The following is a 16,518-nucleotide window of genomic DNA, read 5'->3' on the forward strand; positions in this document are numbered from 1 at the left end:
AAAATATAAACAAGTAAGTATGATAAAAGGTAAAATACAATAAAGACAAAGGAAAGATCTAGATAAATTATTTTTTTAAAATCGAGAAGGAAGAGATCATGTTCATCTGGTGGGGTGCGGGGGAAGGTGTACAGGGAGGGAAGCAGAACCAGAAAAGGCTTCTGGCAGTTAGTCTACAAACACTACGTGCCAAACGCTGTGTGCTAAGTGCTGGGGATAAAAAGAAAGGCAAAAACACCATCTCTGTCCTCGAGGAGTCCCTATTCTAATAGGAGAGAGAACACGTCAACAGCTATGTACTTAAAAGAAATATGCTGGGTAAGTGGAAGATAATCTCTGAGGGAAGAAGGGAGAAGGGAAAGTCCTCTTCTAGAACATGGTATCTGAGCTGAGTCTTAAGAGGCAAAAGAAACAAGGAGGTGGCAAGAGGGGGAGCATTCCAGGGATAGGGGATAGCCAGTCAAAAGGCATTCTGGGATTTGGGGGTGTCATGTTCAAAGAAACAGCAAAAAGTGTCATTGGACTGTAATGCACATGTAGGGAAGCAAAGTGTAAAAAGGCTAGAAAGGAAGGAAGTGATCAGATTGTAAAAGGCAGGTGTGTAAAAAGCAGAGCAGATACTGGTTAAGAAATAGAGTGGTGGATTAGTGGAATAGATTAGGTACGCAAGACATCCTAGTCAATGACTATAATAATCTACTGCTAGATAAATCCAAAGACTCCAGCTACTGGGATAAGAACTCACTATTTAACAAAAACTGGGAAAACTGGAAAATAGTATGGCAAAAACTAGGCATAGACCAACATCTTATACCCTATACCAAGATAAAGTCAAAAGGGGTACATGATTTAGATATAAAGGCTGATAGTATAAGCAAACTAGAAGAGCAAGGAATCACTTACCTGTCAGATCTATGGAGAAGGGAAGAATTTATGACCAAACAAGAGATAGAGAACATTATGAAATGCAAAATGGATGATTTTGATTATATCAAATTGAAAAGTTTTTGCACAAAGTCAATGCAATCATGATTAGAAGGGAAGCAGAAAGCTGGGAAATAATTTTAATGGCCAGTGTCTCTGATAAAGGCCTCATTTATAAAATATATAGAGAACTGACTCAAATTTATAAGAATACAAGTCATTCCCCAAGTGATAAATGGTCAAAGGATATGAATAGGTAGGTTTCAGATGAAGAAATTAAAGCTATCTATAGTCATATGAAAAAATACTCTAAATCATTATTGATTAGAAAAATGCAAAACAAAACAACTCTGAGGTACCACATCACACCTATCAGATTGGCTAACATGACAAAACAGGAAAATGATAAATGTTGGAGAATATGTGGGAAAATTAGGACACTAATGCATTGTTGGTGGAGTTGTGAACTGATCCAGCACTTATGGAGAGCAATTTGGAACTATGCCCAAAGGGCTATAAAACTGTGCATACCCTTTGACCCAGCAATAGCAGTACTAGGTCTGTATCCCAAAGAAATCATACAAATGGGAAAAAGACCCACATGTACAAAAATATTTACAGCAGCTCATTTTGTGGTGGCCAAGAATTGGAAATTGAGTCTGTATGCAGATCAAAGCATACTGTTTGCTCTCTCTCTCTCTCCCTCTATTTCTTCTTTCTCGTGGTTCCTCCCATTGGTTCTAATTCTTCTTTACAATGCCTAATGTGAAAATGTTTAATTAAAAAAACAAGTAGGAAAAAAACAGCAGAACAGATGATTTTATATTTGATCCTAGAGTAATAGGAAGCCATTGGAATTTATTGAGTAGGGGACAACATGGTGAGACCTGATTTGAAGGAAGATAACTGGTGGCTGAGTGGAGAATGGACTTGGGTGGGGAAAGCCTTGAGGCTGAGAGGCCAGGAGAAGGACATAGTGAAAGTGCAGCCATGAAGTGATAAGGGCTTGCACTAGGGTGGCAGCCATGTGAGTGAAGCCAAAGAGATGTATACAAGAGATGTTGTGAAGGAACAACTGATAAGACCTGGAAACAGACTGGATATGTGGACTGAGTGAAAGTGAGGAGTTGAGAATGACACCAAGATTATGAGCCTGGGAGACCGGAAGGGTGGTGGTGCCCTCAACAGTAATAGGGAAGTTCTGAAGAGGGGAGGGTTTGGGCAGAAAGATGATGAGTTCTGTTTTGGAAATGTTGATTTTGAGATGCCTGTGGAACATCCAATTTGAGAAGAAGAAATTGAGCTCAGGAGAGGTTAGGACTGGTTAAACAGATCTGAGAATCATCTGCATGGAGATAACTGAACCCATAAGAGCAGAAAAAATCACTAAGTTGGACAGTATTGAGGGAAAAGAGGGCCTAGCCTGGGGAGACACTCAGGATCAGTGGGTGTGACCTAGAGGAGGATTCAGCAAAGGAGACTAAGAAATAATCTGATAGGTGGGAAATGAACCAGGAGAGAGCAGTGTCTAGAAAAGTTAGAGAATAGAGAATATCCAGGGGAAGAAGGTATTACACAATGTCAAAGGCTTCAAAGAGGTTCAAAAGGATGAGGACTAAGAAAAGGCCACTAAATGTGGCAATTAAGAGTTCTTTAGTAACTTGGCAGTTTCAGTTGAATGATAAGATTGGAAGCTAGAATAAAGAGAGTTTAGAAGAGAGCAGAATCAGTCGACAAGCATTTATTAAGTGCTACCTATGTGCCAAGCTCTGTACTAAGCATTAGAAATATAAAGGAGAAAAACATACCACTATCTCAAAACAAATTGCAGCCATAGTATTTCCGAGAGGTTCACTCTTAGTTAACAGGTTTCTCCTATTACAACCAGAGGAAAAACAAAAACAAAGGTATCTGATCCATGAAGCCAAAAGACTTCACCTAGAAGAGACAGATTAATCCTCTCTTCAGTGAGGACAAGCAGAGTTTCAATCCTCCAAGGGAGTGGAGCTCAATAGAAAGACAGGAGCTCAGGAATCAGAGAAGGAAAAATTACTCACTGCCACTCTCCAAGTGAGAATTGAGCAGAGTTCAAAGGGTACAGTGCTTCAGGTCGCACTGGGGATGGGGCAGGAAGAATTAACCCTTTCTGATCTCACTTCTGACACCAACTGTCAACCCTGAAAACAACTGACCAAAGAGTCGTTCTGCAACCGCTGCTAACTCTAAAAATATGAAACAACTCACACAGGTTATCATAACCACAGTTAACTCTGAAAAATCAAATCAAATGGTCATAAGCAAAAAGCTTTCTTTATTCTGTTGAAGGAGGGAAACTAGACATATGTGCTGGGGCCCCTTTAGTAGGAGACCCACTTTAGTGTGGACAAATCTCAATAAATACACTAGGGGCTACACAGTGAGCAGTGGCCCTGACAATGAGGGGTAACAGCAACAATGAGACAAGTTTGATTAATAGTAGGGCTTCATGACCAGGACATGAGTACTGCAGGTGCCTGTCCAAGCTCAGAGACCACCTAGTGCTAGTGTGAAACAATTCTGGGATTTTGCTGTGGCTGAGTTCATCCACAGGGTAAGCACAAAGGATTGTTGTTAGGCCAAGCTTAGGCCACAGCTTGCTTACTGGGACTTAGCTCTGGAAAACAGAGTGTCTCCTAATAGTAAACAGAGAGGAATAAAAAGAGAGGGATGGTCTTGGCATGGAGATCCTGACACTTCCAATGCCATCACCCTGGCAATGCCAGCACCCTGGCACACTTCACCTGGCCGGTCTCTCAGATGTGTAACTGAATCATAATACTCTTTTATTTTAGTAGGTATGGCCTATCTACTGCCTTTTAGCCTATTACTGGGATAGAAAAAGAGCCTAGATGTTCTCTAATGTTCTAAATTCTTTTTTCCTATTCAATAATTACAGGAAACCTATCAGATTTATAGATTCAGGATTCAACTACAATCTATTCCTTCTAATCACTAACACTCCAGACTCTGATCCACCATTAAAAGGGAAGATTGCTTCTTGGGCTCTCAGTTTCATTGTTGCAGGCAATCCATCTAGTGATGTGGTTTTGGACCCTTTAATGCCTTAGTAAAGTTTTCCAGTAACTAGGTAGTACAATGGACAGAGTACCGGGCCTGGAGTCAGGAAGACTCAGCTTCTTGAATTCAAATCTGACCTCAGATACGTACTAGTTGGGCTGACCCTGTTTGCTTCAGTTTCCTCATTTGTAAAATGGGCTGGAGAAGGAAATGGCAAATCACTCCAGTATCTTTCCCAAGAAACCCCAAATGGGGTCACAAAGAATTGGACAGGATTGAAACAATTCAACATCGATGAATAGTTTTCCAGGGCTCTGTGACTTAGTCTAAAAGAATTCACTAACTGGAATAGTAATCATCCTTAAAAAACTCTGTACTTAGCCCAGCTATCTCTTCAATCTATTATATCTCTTCTCTTATTCAGAACTAAACTTGGAAAACGTTTCATATCTTTACTTTCTCACCTTTCACTTCTCCACCCTTCAAATCCAGCTTCTGGCCACATTACCCTCCTTTAATATTGCCCTCAAAGTGACTGGCAGTCTTTCTAATTGCCAGTAGTCATTTCTCAGTTTTCATTCTCCTTGATCACTTTGCCACTTTAAACACCTCTTGCTCCTGCTATATTCTTTCCTCCCTTGGCTTCTGTAATAGCACTTTCTGCCTGATCACTCTTTTTTGGTCTATTTTATTAATTCACCATCCACCTCCCATTCCATAAGCATGGTATCCCACAATGTCCTCAGCTCTCTATTCTTCTCTCTCTTAATTTTCTCTTTGTGAATTTTCTCTTTGTGAATTTTCTCTTTGTGATCACATCCAGTCCAACAGGTTCAATTACTATCTCTATAATGACAATTTCCAAGTCTGTTTATCCAGCCACAATTTCCCTCATATTTCAGCCCTGCAATATCAATTGACTACATTTGTACCCTCTTTTCTACTTAGCTGGACATTACCTTAAATATAGGCCTTTATCATTTCTTGCCTGGACTATCATAACAGAGTCCTAATTGATCTTCCTTATGCATTTCTCCCTTCTTCAATCCATTCTCCACAATGCTGACAAAATAATCTTCCTAAGATACCAATCTGACCAGGTTGCTCAAAAACCTTTAATAATCCCCTTTGCCTTTAAAATAAAATATCCTCAACCTACTAGTCAAGTTATTAAAGGCTTACAAAGTGCCAAGCATACACTAAGAGCTGGGGATACAAATAAAGGTTAGAAAAACCCAACCAAATCAAAAAGCCCTGTCTCTGTCTCCAAGAAGCTCACATTCTAAGGGAGGAGACATCTGGGTTGATATTTGTAGCCCTCCATAATCTGGCTCCAAACATTTCATATTACTCACTTCATGTGCTCTATATTCCAACCAAACAGACCAACTAATTGTTCTCCAAACTCAACATCTCTGCCGCAGGCTGTTCCTTATACCTGCAAGACTCCCCTACCCTACTGAATCCTTAACTTCCTTCAGGAGTCACCTCAGTTTCTACCTCCTATGGGAAACCTTTCCTAATTCTCCTCAGTTGTTATTGCTTTCTTCATCTTCAAATAACCTTGTAGTTACTTGTCTGAGTACATGTTATATATTTCCCCAACAGAATGTAAATTTTTTGAGGCCAAGGGTGGTTTTCCTTCTTGTCTTTATTACTCCCAGCACATAGTACAGTGACTCAAGCATAGTAGATTCTTAACAAATGCAGCCAGTACATTATCTTTTTTCATGTCTGTGAATTTCCAAAGGCCCAATAAATTTTTCACAGAGGGAGAAACAGCAGAAATTGTAAGATACACCACTGGAAATGAGACTGCCTCTAGGACAGAGAAGACAATGGAAAATGTGCACTAGGGAAAAACCCCAAAGGATTTAGACTTATAGGAGAGGAGAAAAAGAGGGGAGCAGCAGGTATAACTGGGGACCAGATGGAGGCCATAGTGAAGACACTGTGACTATAGCTGGCCAAAAGATGCAGCAGTATGTGCACAGCTTTCAGGCTTAGGGCAGAGACAATGACTTCAGGAAAGATGCAAAGGGAAAAAGTGTTGCCAAGTCTGCCAGCTATTGTGAATCCCAGGAGCCTAGTGAACTGAATTTGAGAAAGGAAGTAGAAGCCCTCCTCACAATTCCATGAATTTTGGCACGTCAAGATTCCCTCATTCTTCACTGAAAAGTCTGGGACAGAAACAGAAGGAGGGATAGGAAGTAGTTGGAAATAAATGTCCCAATATGGAATGTTTGATCTACTTTCCTTTTCATTTTATTCTATGGATGGTTAACTATGTAATTTTAGATTGCTAAATCTCTATACACATGAATGCACTGAGAAGTACCCTGAAGGAATGGAATCTACTATGGATATGATTTCATATTTTAATATCATGAGCAATATTCCATTCTATTTGTTGTGTTTTAGCTGTTGTCCGATTCTTCTATACCTTAGATTAAACCTAGACCTGGACAATAAGAAGTTAATCCAAACTCTATTAGCACCACAGGCACTTGGGCTTGTTGTTTGGAGAAAGCAGGCTAGACATTTTCAGGATGAGCACCTCTGATGGCCAGCAGGGATGGCCAGCAGACTCTCAGGAATAGGTTATCACCACATGCACAAACTTTTAACATCTGGGTTTTTCAGGCTAAATTAGTGCAACACCTGGTGGCAAATTCAGGTATTAAACCTAGGTAATCAAATTTCTTTGCAGTATAATTAACACGATGGCAGTCTTTCTGTGGTTTTAAGGAAGGTAGAAAGCACTTCAACCACTGAATCGAAGGGCTCCATTTTAGGGGCAAATGTCACACAGCTTTTTGTTCAATTGAACTGGTGATGAATCTCTTAGAACTTAGGCTTATCTTTTGAATGTATACATGTGATAGTCAGTGGGTCTTTGCCGGAAGTATGCTTCTCACTAGGAGTTTGTCTTTTTTCTGGCAAGCTTAAGAATATAATTTGAGTGGAGTAAAAAGGCATTAATAGATTTTAATAGATGTCAAAGCAGTACTTCAAAAGATCCATTGTGGGTATTCTCTATCTAGAGTTGTGTGTCATTAAAAAGTTATTCTGAGTAAAGGCAGGGACTTGCCTGAGCTCTTCCAAATTCCTTTGCAAACAACTTTAAAATAACACCTCAAAATGAATTCTGATGTGGCAGAACCAACAAAAGGAGGGGGTGAAACAACTTTCTAATTCAAGACACCTTAGAAGGTTAGCAGGAAAGGTCTGTCTAGTGAGTGAGAGTGGAGAACAGTCCAGGGCAGGCTGAACCCAGGCAAGCCAGTAGTAGACCTCGTGGGTAAATGAATTGGCCGTGGCAGCTTATGGAGGTCTGAACCCAGAGATGGTAAGGGGCTTAGACAAGTCAGAAGGAGATTATAGGGGATCCCTTTGCTGGGATAGGACTCTGTTGCAATAACCATACGTGGACCAGGGTCACAATTCTGAGTCTCAGTCCCAGGACGAGGAGGAGCACTTGCACACTAGAACTTGTGGCTAAAGGGAGCTGGGACCTTGGTCACAGTTAATGAGTGAAAGAGTGCCTGTGGTCACTCACAGCCCAGAGCACTGGCCAGACTTCTCCTTAGATCGTACCACCTTGGAAACACTGAAAACTCAAAGACCCCAAGAACTAACTCTGAAAACAGCAGCACAAAAAACCTCGAAGCTTGGGACAGTGCCCCTTCCATCATGCGAGTGTGACCTGTAACTCCACAAAGAATGTAAGCTACCTTGAGTAAATGTAAACAACAAAAGAAGCTCTAACTATCTTATGGGAAAACTTACATGAGAACAAAGGCCATCCCTGGCACTATGCCTTCTTTGTTCTCCTTCTATAAATTACCTGACCTGGCCTAAAGAGGGTGCATGGATCCATCACTTTGTCCTACTGTTGATACAGGGCCCAGTCTTGTGAATAAACTCCCTTTTAAAACTAATTACCCCAATAAATCAACATATATAACCCATGCTGGTGTGGCCTCCTTTCTTAAGTATCTAAGTACCTTCCCATTACAGTGGGACCATACCTTTGCACAGTTTGTGTCCTTAAAAGCATAAAGTTAAAAGTCAAGAAATAGACTGGAAAAGTGAGCAAACAACAACAAAAAAGAACCTGACCATAGAAGGTTACTATGGAGACAGGAAAGATCAAAACACAAACTCAGAAGACAACAAAGTCAAAACAACTACATTTAAAGCCTCAGAAATGTGTGAATTGGTCTCAGGCCCAAAAAGAATTCCTGGAAGAGCTCAAAAAGGATTTGAAAAATCAAATAAGAGAAGTAGAGGAAAAATTGGGGAAAGAAATGACAGTGATGCATGAAAATCATGAAAAAAGAGTCAACAGCTTGGTAAAGGAGGCACAAAAATCACAGAAGGGAGGGCAGATTAGGGGAAGGGGTATTCAGAAGTCTTGGGGTGGGGGGAGGGGCGAGATGGGAAGAAAATTTGGAATTCAAAATCTTGTGGAAGTGAATATTGAAAACTAAAAATAAATTTAAAAAATAATAAATAAATAAATAAAGAAGAACAAAAATCCACTGAAGAGAATTTCTTAAAAAGCAGAATTGGCCAAATGGAAAAAGATTTTAAAAATTCACTGAAGAAAACAACTCCTTAAAAAACAGAATTGGATAACATGGAAAAGTTGGTACAAAAGCTCACTGAAGAAAATAATTCCTTAAAAATTAGAATTGGGCAAGTGAAAGCTAATGATTCCATGAGACTTCAAGAAACAATAAAACAAAATAAAAAGAATGAAAAAAATAGAAGAAAATGTGAAATATCTCATTGCAAAAACAACTGACCTGGAAAACAGAATAAGGAGAGATAATTTAAGAATTATTGGACTAGTCACATTAAAAAATACTCTAAATTGTTATTGATTAGAGAAATGCAAATTAAAACAACTTTGAAATATCATCTCACGCCTATCAGATGACTAAAATAATAGAAGAAGAAAATGACAAATGTTGGAAGGAATGAAGAAAAATTGGGACACTGATGGTGGAATCATTTTTGGACAGCAATATGGTATAAAGTTATAAAACTGTATACCCTTTGACCAAGCAATACTACAATTAAGTCTGTTTCCCAAAGTGATAAGGGAAAAAGGATAAGAACCTATATTTTAAAAAATATTTTATATACATAAAATATTTATAGCAGCTCTATTTATGGTGGCAAAGAACTAGAAATTGAAGGGTTGTCCATCAATTGAGGAGTGGCTAAACAAGTTGTGGTATATGATTGTGATGGAATACTACTGTGCTATAAGAAATGATAAGCAGGTTGATTTTTAGAAAAACATGTAAAGACTTGCATGAAACAATGAAGAGTGAAATGAGTAGAATCAAGAGAACGTTGGATACAGTAAAAGCAATATTGGTTGTGAACAACTAAGCTATTCTGAATGTTATAAATATTCAAATCAACTACAAAGGACCTATAAAGGAAAATGTTATCCACTACCAAAGAAAAAACTAACAAACAGAAGTATGCATAGGATGGTTTTAGACACACAAACACACATATACTGTGTATATTACATATAATATGTGTGTATATACGTATGTGTGTGTGTATATATATTTCTGGGTCAAATGCTGGCCTCTTCTGTGGGGTGGGGAGGGAGTGAAGGAGGGAGATAGTTTGGAACTTAAAATGTAACAAAAATTAAATTTAATTAAAAAAAAAAGAATTATTGGAGTACCTGAAAACCATGATCAAAAAAAGAGGCCAGACATCATATTTCAAGAAATTATCAAGGAAAATTGCCCTGATATCCTGAAACAAGAGGATAAAATAGAAATTGAAAGAATCTACCAATCACCTCCCGAAAGAGGTGACTGAAATGAAATGAAAAATGCAAGGAATATTATAGTCAAATTCCAGTGTTCCAAAGTCAAAAAGAAAATACTGCAAGCAGCCAGAAAGAAACAACTTAAATATCATGGAGCCACAGTTAGGATAATACAAGATCTAGCAGCTTCTACATTAAAGTGTTGGAGGGATTGGAATATGATATTCTGGAAGGCAAAGGAGTTAGGATTACAACCAAGAATCACCTGCCCAGCAAAACTGAGTATAATCCTTCAGGGAAAAAAAAGATAGTTAATGAAATAGAGGATTTTTAAGCATTCCTGATGAAAAGACCAGAGCTGAATAGAAAATTTAACTTTCTTGTATTCAAGACTCAAGAGAAGCATAAAAATATAAACAGGAAAGAGAAATTATAAGGGATTCAATGGGGTTAAACTGTTTAAATTCCTACATAGGAAGATGATACTTGTGACTCCTAAGATCTTTCTTTATCATTATTAGGGCAGTTAGAAGGAGTATCTGCAGACAGAGGGCATGAGTGTGAGCTGACTACGGCAGGATGAAATCTAAAAAAAAATAAAATTAAGGACTGAGAAACAGGGATGACTATGATGTAATATCAAAAAAAAATAAAATTGAGGGATAAGAAAGAGGGATGCACTGAGAGAAGGGGGAAGGGAGAGGTATAATGGGATAAATTATCTCACATAAAAAAAGGTGTGAAAGCTTTCATAGAAGAGGACAAGATGGAGGTGGGGAATCGCAGACAGCACTTGAACTTTACTCACCTTATTCTCATCAGAATTGGCTCAAAGAAGGAATAACATATACACTCTGTTAGGTATAAAATCTGTATTACCCCACAGGGAAGTAGGAGGGGAAGGGGAGAAGAAACAGGAAGGGCCAGGATGGTAGAAGGAAGGGCAAACTGGGAGACATGGTCAAAAGCAAAACATTTTTGTGGAGGGACAGGATGAAAGACAGGAAGAGAAGGATAAATAGGAGAAAAAAATAGGATGAAGGGAAATATGCAGTAATCATAACTGTCAAAAATTTATACAAATTTCTCTAATAAAGGCCTCGTTTCTCAGAAATATACAGAACTGAATCAAATTTATAAAAATGCAAGTTGTTCCCCAATTGATAAATTGTCAAAGGATATGAAAAGACAGTTTTCAGATGAAGAAATCAAAGTTCTCTATAGGCATATAAAAAAAGTCACTATTGACTAGAGAAATGCAAATTAAAACAACTCTGAAGTACCATCCCACACCTATCATATTAGCTAATATAGCAGAAAAGGAAAATGACAAATATCGAAAGGGATATGAGAAAACTGGGACACTTGGTACTCTTTGTGGAGGTATGAACTGATCCAGCCCTTCTGGAGAGCAATTTGGAATTTTGTCCAAAGAGCTATAAATCTGTGCCATATCCTTTGGCCCAGCAATACTACTAATAGGTCTATATCCAAAGAAATTAAAAAAAAAAAAGGAAAATGATCTATATGTACAAAAATATGTATAGCAGCCCTTTTTGTGGTGGCAAAGAATTGGACATTGAGGGGATACCCCTCAATTGGGGAATGACTGAACAAGTTGTAGTATATGATTGTGATGGAATACTATTGTGCTGTAAGAAATGACAAGTAGGATGCTTTCAGAAAAAACTGGACTTACATGAACTGATGAAAAGTGAAGTAAACAGAACCAGAAGAACATTGTATACAGTAACAGCAGTAATGCACGATGATCAACTGTGAATGACTTAGCTATTCTCAAAACACAATCATTTAAGACAATTCTGAAGGACATATGATGAAAAATGCTATCTGCCTCCATTGAAAGAACTGATGGGGTCTAAATGAAGATTGGAGGGCAGCTGGGTGGTGCAGTGGATAGAGCACCAGCCCTGAAGTCAGGAGGACCTGAGTTCAAATCTGGCCTCAGACCAAACACTTAACACTTACTAGCTGTGTGACCCTGGACAAGTCACTTAACCCCAATTGCCTAAAAAATTAAAAAAAAATACAAAAAAAATGAAGATTGGAGCATACTTTTTAAAACTTTATTTTTCTTATTTTGTTTTGGTCTGGTTTTTTTTCACAACATAATGTGTGGGGAAGAGAGATAAACAAAATTTGGAACTCCAAATTTTAGAAAACAAATGTTAAAAATTATTACTACATGTAATTGGAAAAAATAAAATATTTTTAAAAATTAAAAAAATTCCTTTTTTATTTAGTATTTTATTTTTTCCCAATTACATATAAAAACAATTTTAACATTCTTTTTTCAAATTTTGAGTTCCAAACTCTCTCCCTCCCATCATTCACTCCCTCATTGAGAAAGTAAGCAATTTGACATAGGATATACGTTTAGTCATGCAAAACACATTTCCATGTAAGTCGTGCTGTGAAAGAAAACACAGATTAAAAAAAGCCCAATAAAAATAAAGAAAATAAAGAAAAAGTATCTTTGATCTACATTCAGACTTCACCAGTTCTTTCTCTGGAGATTGGTAGGTGCCCATAAATAAGAATGTACGTGCCCATATACTGTAGGTATGTCCACATGGGCTATCTAAATGCCACTCAAAGGTGGGTAGTATGGATGGAAACCTCTGGAATCTGACCCAAGAATCTCTCCAAGAATGCTTGTTTTGTCTTTGAGGGAAGCTGGAGAAGGGATATGGCTGGGCATTTGCTTCATTCCTGTCTATTTCCAACAGGGGTTTTGACCTGGAATTATAGCTATCTGCTGCTCCTTAAATATTGCTACTTTAGGGGGTATGAAGCTGGTTCAGAACAAAAGCTAATTCTTTGGTCAATAGAGTCTTTAGTTCAAACTCACCAGCTTAGTCCCTTCTCACCAAACACTGGTAACACAAAATTACTGTTGAGTTGTTTCAGTTGTGTCCAACTCTGCAAAATGCCATCACCAATAGCCAATATTAAGTAAACCCATTTATCGAAGCAAAACAGCAAACAGAATTTGGAGTTCAATAAAATATACACCAAAAAATACACAAAAATGAATATGCTTTTTGCTGAGAAACAAGAAAGAGGCCCTAATCTCACCCAAGAGGAAATTTTCTCTCCAATGTCTCTAGGGTGACAAACTGGACATTAGGGATATGTTGAGAAACACTGAGTATGTCCCAAAAAGAAGTGTTTCCTTCTTCACTTTAAGTATCATCTTTTTGTCAAGATATAGATAGGGTGCCTCATTATCATGCTCTAGAATCCAGGTTGCTCATTGTATTGATCAGAGCTTTCAAGTTTTTCCCTCTTTTCTTTTTCCTCTATAGTACTTGGTGATCTTATCAGTTTCCATGGATTCAATTATCCTCTCCATACTGATGAATCTCAAATCTATTTATCTAGCCCTAAGATCTCTGCTGATCTCCAATCTTTCATCTTCACTGCCTTTCGGACATTGAAAAATGGATGTCTAACACACAACTTCAACTCAACTCAAGACTAAACTCATTATCTTTCCCCCTAAACTTTCTCCCTTTCTAAATTTCCCTGTTACTGTTAGAAGGACAGTATTCCCTATTGGGAGGATAGTATCCTCCCAGTGCCCTTTCCTCAATTATTCACTATCTCTTATTGCCCATATGTTGCTAAGGCTTGTAGATTTCATCTTTGTAACATCTCTGGAAAATATTTTTTCTCCTCTGATACTGCCACCAGCCTTATGCAGGCCCTCATCTTCTTATTCCTGGTCTGCTGGTGGATCTGCTTATCTCAAGCTTCTCCCCATTTCAATCCATCCCCCATACAGCTGCCAAAATAATTTTCCTAAAGTGCCAGTTCAACCACATTACCCCCATACTCAATAAACTCCAGTAGTTTTCTACCACTGTCATGATCAAATACAAAATCATCTTTGGTATTCAAAGCCCTTCATAACTGAGCCCTCTCTTACCTTTATAATCTTCTTATTCCATACTCCTTGATACATAGTCTTCCATCCAGTGATACTGCCCTCCTGAGAGCTGTTCTAAAAACAAGACGCTCCATCTGTAGGCTCTGGGCTTTCTCTCTGGCTGTCCCCATGCCTGATCTCCCTCCTCCATTCTATTTACTGACATCCCTGGCTTCCTTCAAGTTCCAGCTAAAATCCCACCTTCTACAGGAAGCCTTTACCAAGCCCTCTTTATTTTAGTGACTTCCCTCATTAATTATTTCCTATTTATCCTGTATATAGCTTGTAGGCATTGTCAAACAGAATTTTGAATGCCACAGTGAACCATCTCTAACCTGGGAATGGCTGGAGCTGAACAGAGAAGACTAGAGGCAAGTGTGTCAGGATACAAAGTAGTGGTACAATTTACTTCAGAGTGAGGAAAATTACTTGCATGCAACAAAGACCCCGTGAGAAGGAGGGCTTAACATGTTGGGGTACAGGCAATGCTTATATACATAGTGGGCTGAACTATGACATAATCATTCTTAGATTTTGAGTAGCTGTTCCCATGGCAGCTTCATGCATGGACAATGCAGGTGTTCCTGGGCCCTATGGGAACAGTCTCGAAGTTGATTGTGTCACAGTGTGGTACTGTAACAGGTTTGGTTCACTTAGCTGTTACAAGAAACAGGGATTATGAGCAAGTCAAGCAAGGTGATGGGTGGCTCTCAGGTCCCTGGGAAATAGGGGGCAGTGAACACCTGGTGCTGGTCAAAGAAATACACTTTGTCAGAGGGTGGGATCAGCCAGAGCACAAAGGATTGTTGTTATGCCAAGTTCAGGGTACAGCCTGCTTGCTGGGCCTTACTTAGCTCTGGGAAACAGAGTGCCTCCAAAATATTTTGACAGTACATATTAATATGACAGCTAGGTGACACTGGATATAGAGTTCAGGGCCTGGAGTCAGGAAGACTCATCTTCCTAAGTTCAAATACGGCCTCAAACACTTACCAGCTGTGTAACCCTGGGCAAGTCACTTAACCTTGTCTGCCTCAATTTCCTCATCTGTAAAATGAGCTGGAGAAGGAAATGGCAAACAACTCCAGTATCTTTGCCAAGAAAACCCCAAATGGAGTCACAAAGAGTCACTGAACAACAACAAGACATTTAATAATAATAGCTAATATTTATATAGTGCCTACTATGTGCCAGGCACTGTGGTAGGCACTTTACAATTATCTCATTTTGTCCTCACAACAACCCTTGTTATCTCTCTTGCCACCCCACCCCCATCAGATTGTAAGCTCCTCCAGGGCAGGGACTTGTCTTGGGGAGAGCAAATGGCAAAAATGAAAGCAGTGAGTGTGGATGGCTTTTTTAGGAATCTGGATGTGAAAGAGCGAGATACAGCCATTACTCAGTGGTGTCAGCACATTAAAGTCAATTAGGATTTTTTTTTAAGGATGAAGGAGACTTGGGCATGTTTATGAGCAGCATGGAGAGAGCCGGAGGCTGGAGAGGGAATAAAGAGTAGAGAGACAGCAGGTGACCAACGCTCCCGGGGGATTGTTTCATTCTTGTATTCCCCAGTGCCTAGCACGTAGTAGGAGCTTAATAATTGTAAACCTATCTCAGACAGTAAATGTCTGTGTGAACTTGGCCAACTCATTTAACTTACCTCAGTTTCTTCATCCGTAAAATAAGGACAATAGTACCCACCTCACAGGCAGTTGTTGGGAATTAATGAGGTGATATATATAAGGTACTTTGCAATTCTCAAAATGCCATATAAATGCTATTATTGTTAATAAATATTTGTTAATTGATCGATGGGGGTCTGGTGCAAGAAGGTGCCTCTCTCTCCATAAGATAGTGAAGGCAAGGAATGGAGAATGGGGAGAATCCTGAAAAGCTCGGTATAATTTTTCACCTTTAGCAATTTTCCTCCTCCCTCCCCACTGATTTTTTTTTTCCCAATGTTCTCCAGGGGCGGGGAAGGGGCGGCGCCAGGAGGCCTCTGCCCCTTTAAGGTCTCGAGCAGGAGACGGCTGACCTCGGCGCCTCCCCGCCCCTTCCTCCTCCTCGGGTTCCCAGCTTCACCCGGGGCTCGCCGAGGCCCGGGCCCTCCCCAGCTCCAGGGCCACGTGACTCGGCCCCAGCCTCAGAACCTCGGTCGCGGGGCTCCCTGACTTCCAGAGATTGGCCGCGGGCGCGACCATGACGGACTGAGCTGAAGGGACAGGGGCGACTCGTCCCGGCTCTGCTTTCGTCGCCTCTTTCGCCTCCCCAGCTCTTCTGTCTTCGCCTGGGTTCGCACAAGCTCTTCCCTGGCGGGGAGCCCCCCTTGAGCATGTAGAGGGGAGAAGGGCGAGCGAGCCAGTCCCCGGGGCCTGGACAGAGAGCGCCCCGAGTCCGCACCCTCCCTTCCCCCATCGGGCAGCGCTGGGCCCTCCCGGGAGGTCTGGCGGGAGAGGCCGCAGCTGAGCCGGCGAGCTCTCGGAAATCTCGCGCAGTCCCGCGAGAGGATAAGTTGAGGGAACATGGCGACGTCTAATCTGTTAAAGGTAAGAACCCCACTCCTGCCATTCCTCTCCGCCGCTTCAGGCTCTGCTCCAGGGCCCGCGCTAGGGATAGTAGCACGCTTGGACCCGGGGGCTGATGCTGTGCAGGGTCAGACGACGGGACCTGTAGTAACAGCTGTGACTGAGGGGGGGAGGGGCCTTGCTCCTCCCTGCCCCCCACCAGTTGCCGTGTGTGTGTGTGTGTGTGTGTGTGTGTGTGTGTGTGTGTGTGTGTG

General features: G+C 40.3%; 1 protein-coding gene across 2 annotated transcripts in view; it reads left to right on the plus strand.

Annotated features, from left to right (window-relative positions):
* CUL5 (cullin 5) overlaps positions 1–16,518 on the plus strand; it is a 127,273-nt gene that overhangs the window by 22,714 nt on the left and 88,041 nt on the right. Inside the window, exon 1 of one of the 2 annotated variants that reach the window (XM_027849501.1) lies at positions 15,871–16,285. The exons of the other annotated variant lie outside the window; for it this stretch is intronic. Coding sequence (XP_027705302.1) covers positions 16,262–16,285 — 24 coding nt within the window. The 5' untranslated portion in view covers positions 15,871–16,261. Of the gene's footprint in view, positions 1–15,870; positions 16,286–16,518 lie in introns of those variants that run through there. 2 annotated transcript variants of the gene reach the window in all.

This window comes from Vombatus ursinus, unplaced genomic scaffold, assembly GCF_900497805.2.
Source record: "Vombatus ursinus unplaced genomic scaffold, bare-nosed wombat genome assembly UNPS02007612.1, whole genome shotgun sequence".
Lineage (NCBI taxonomy): Eukaryota > Metazoa > Chordata > Mammalia > Diprotodontia > Vombatidae > Vombatus > Vombatus ursinus.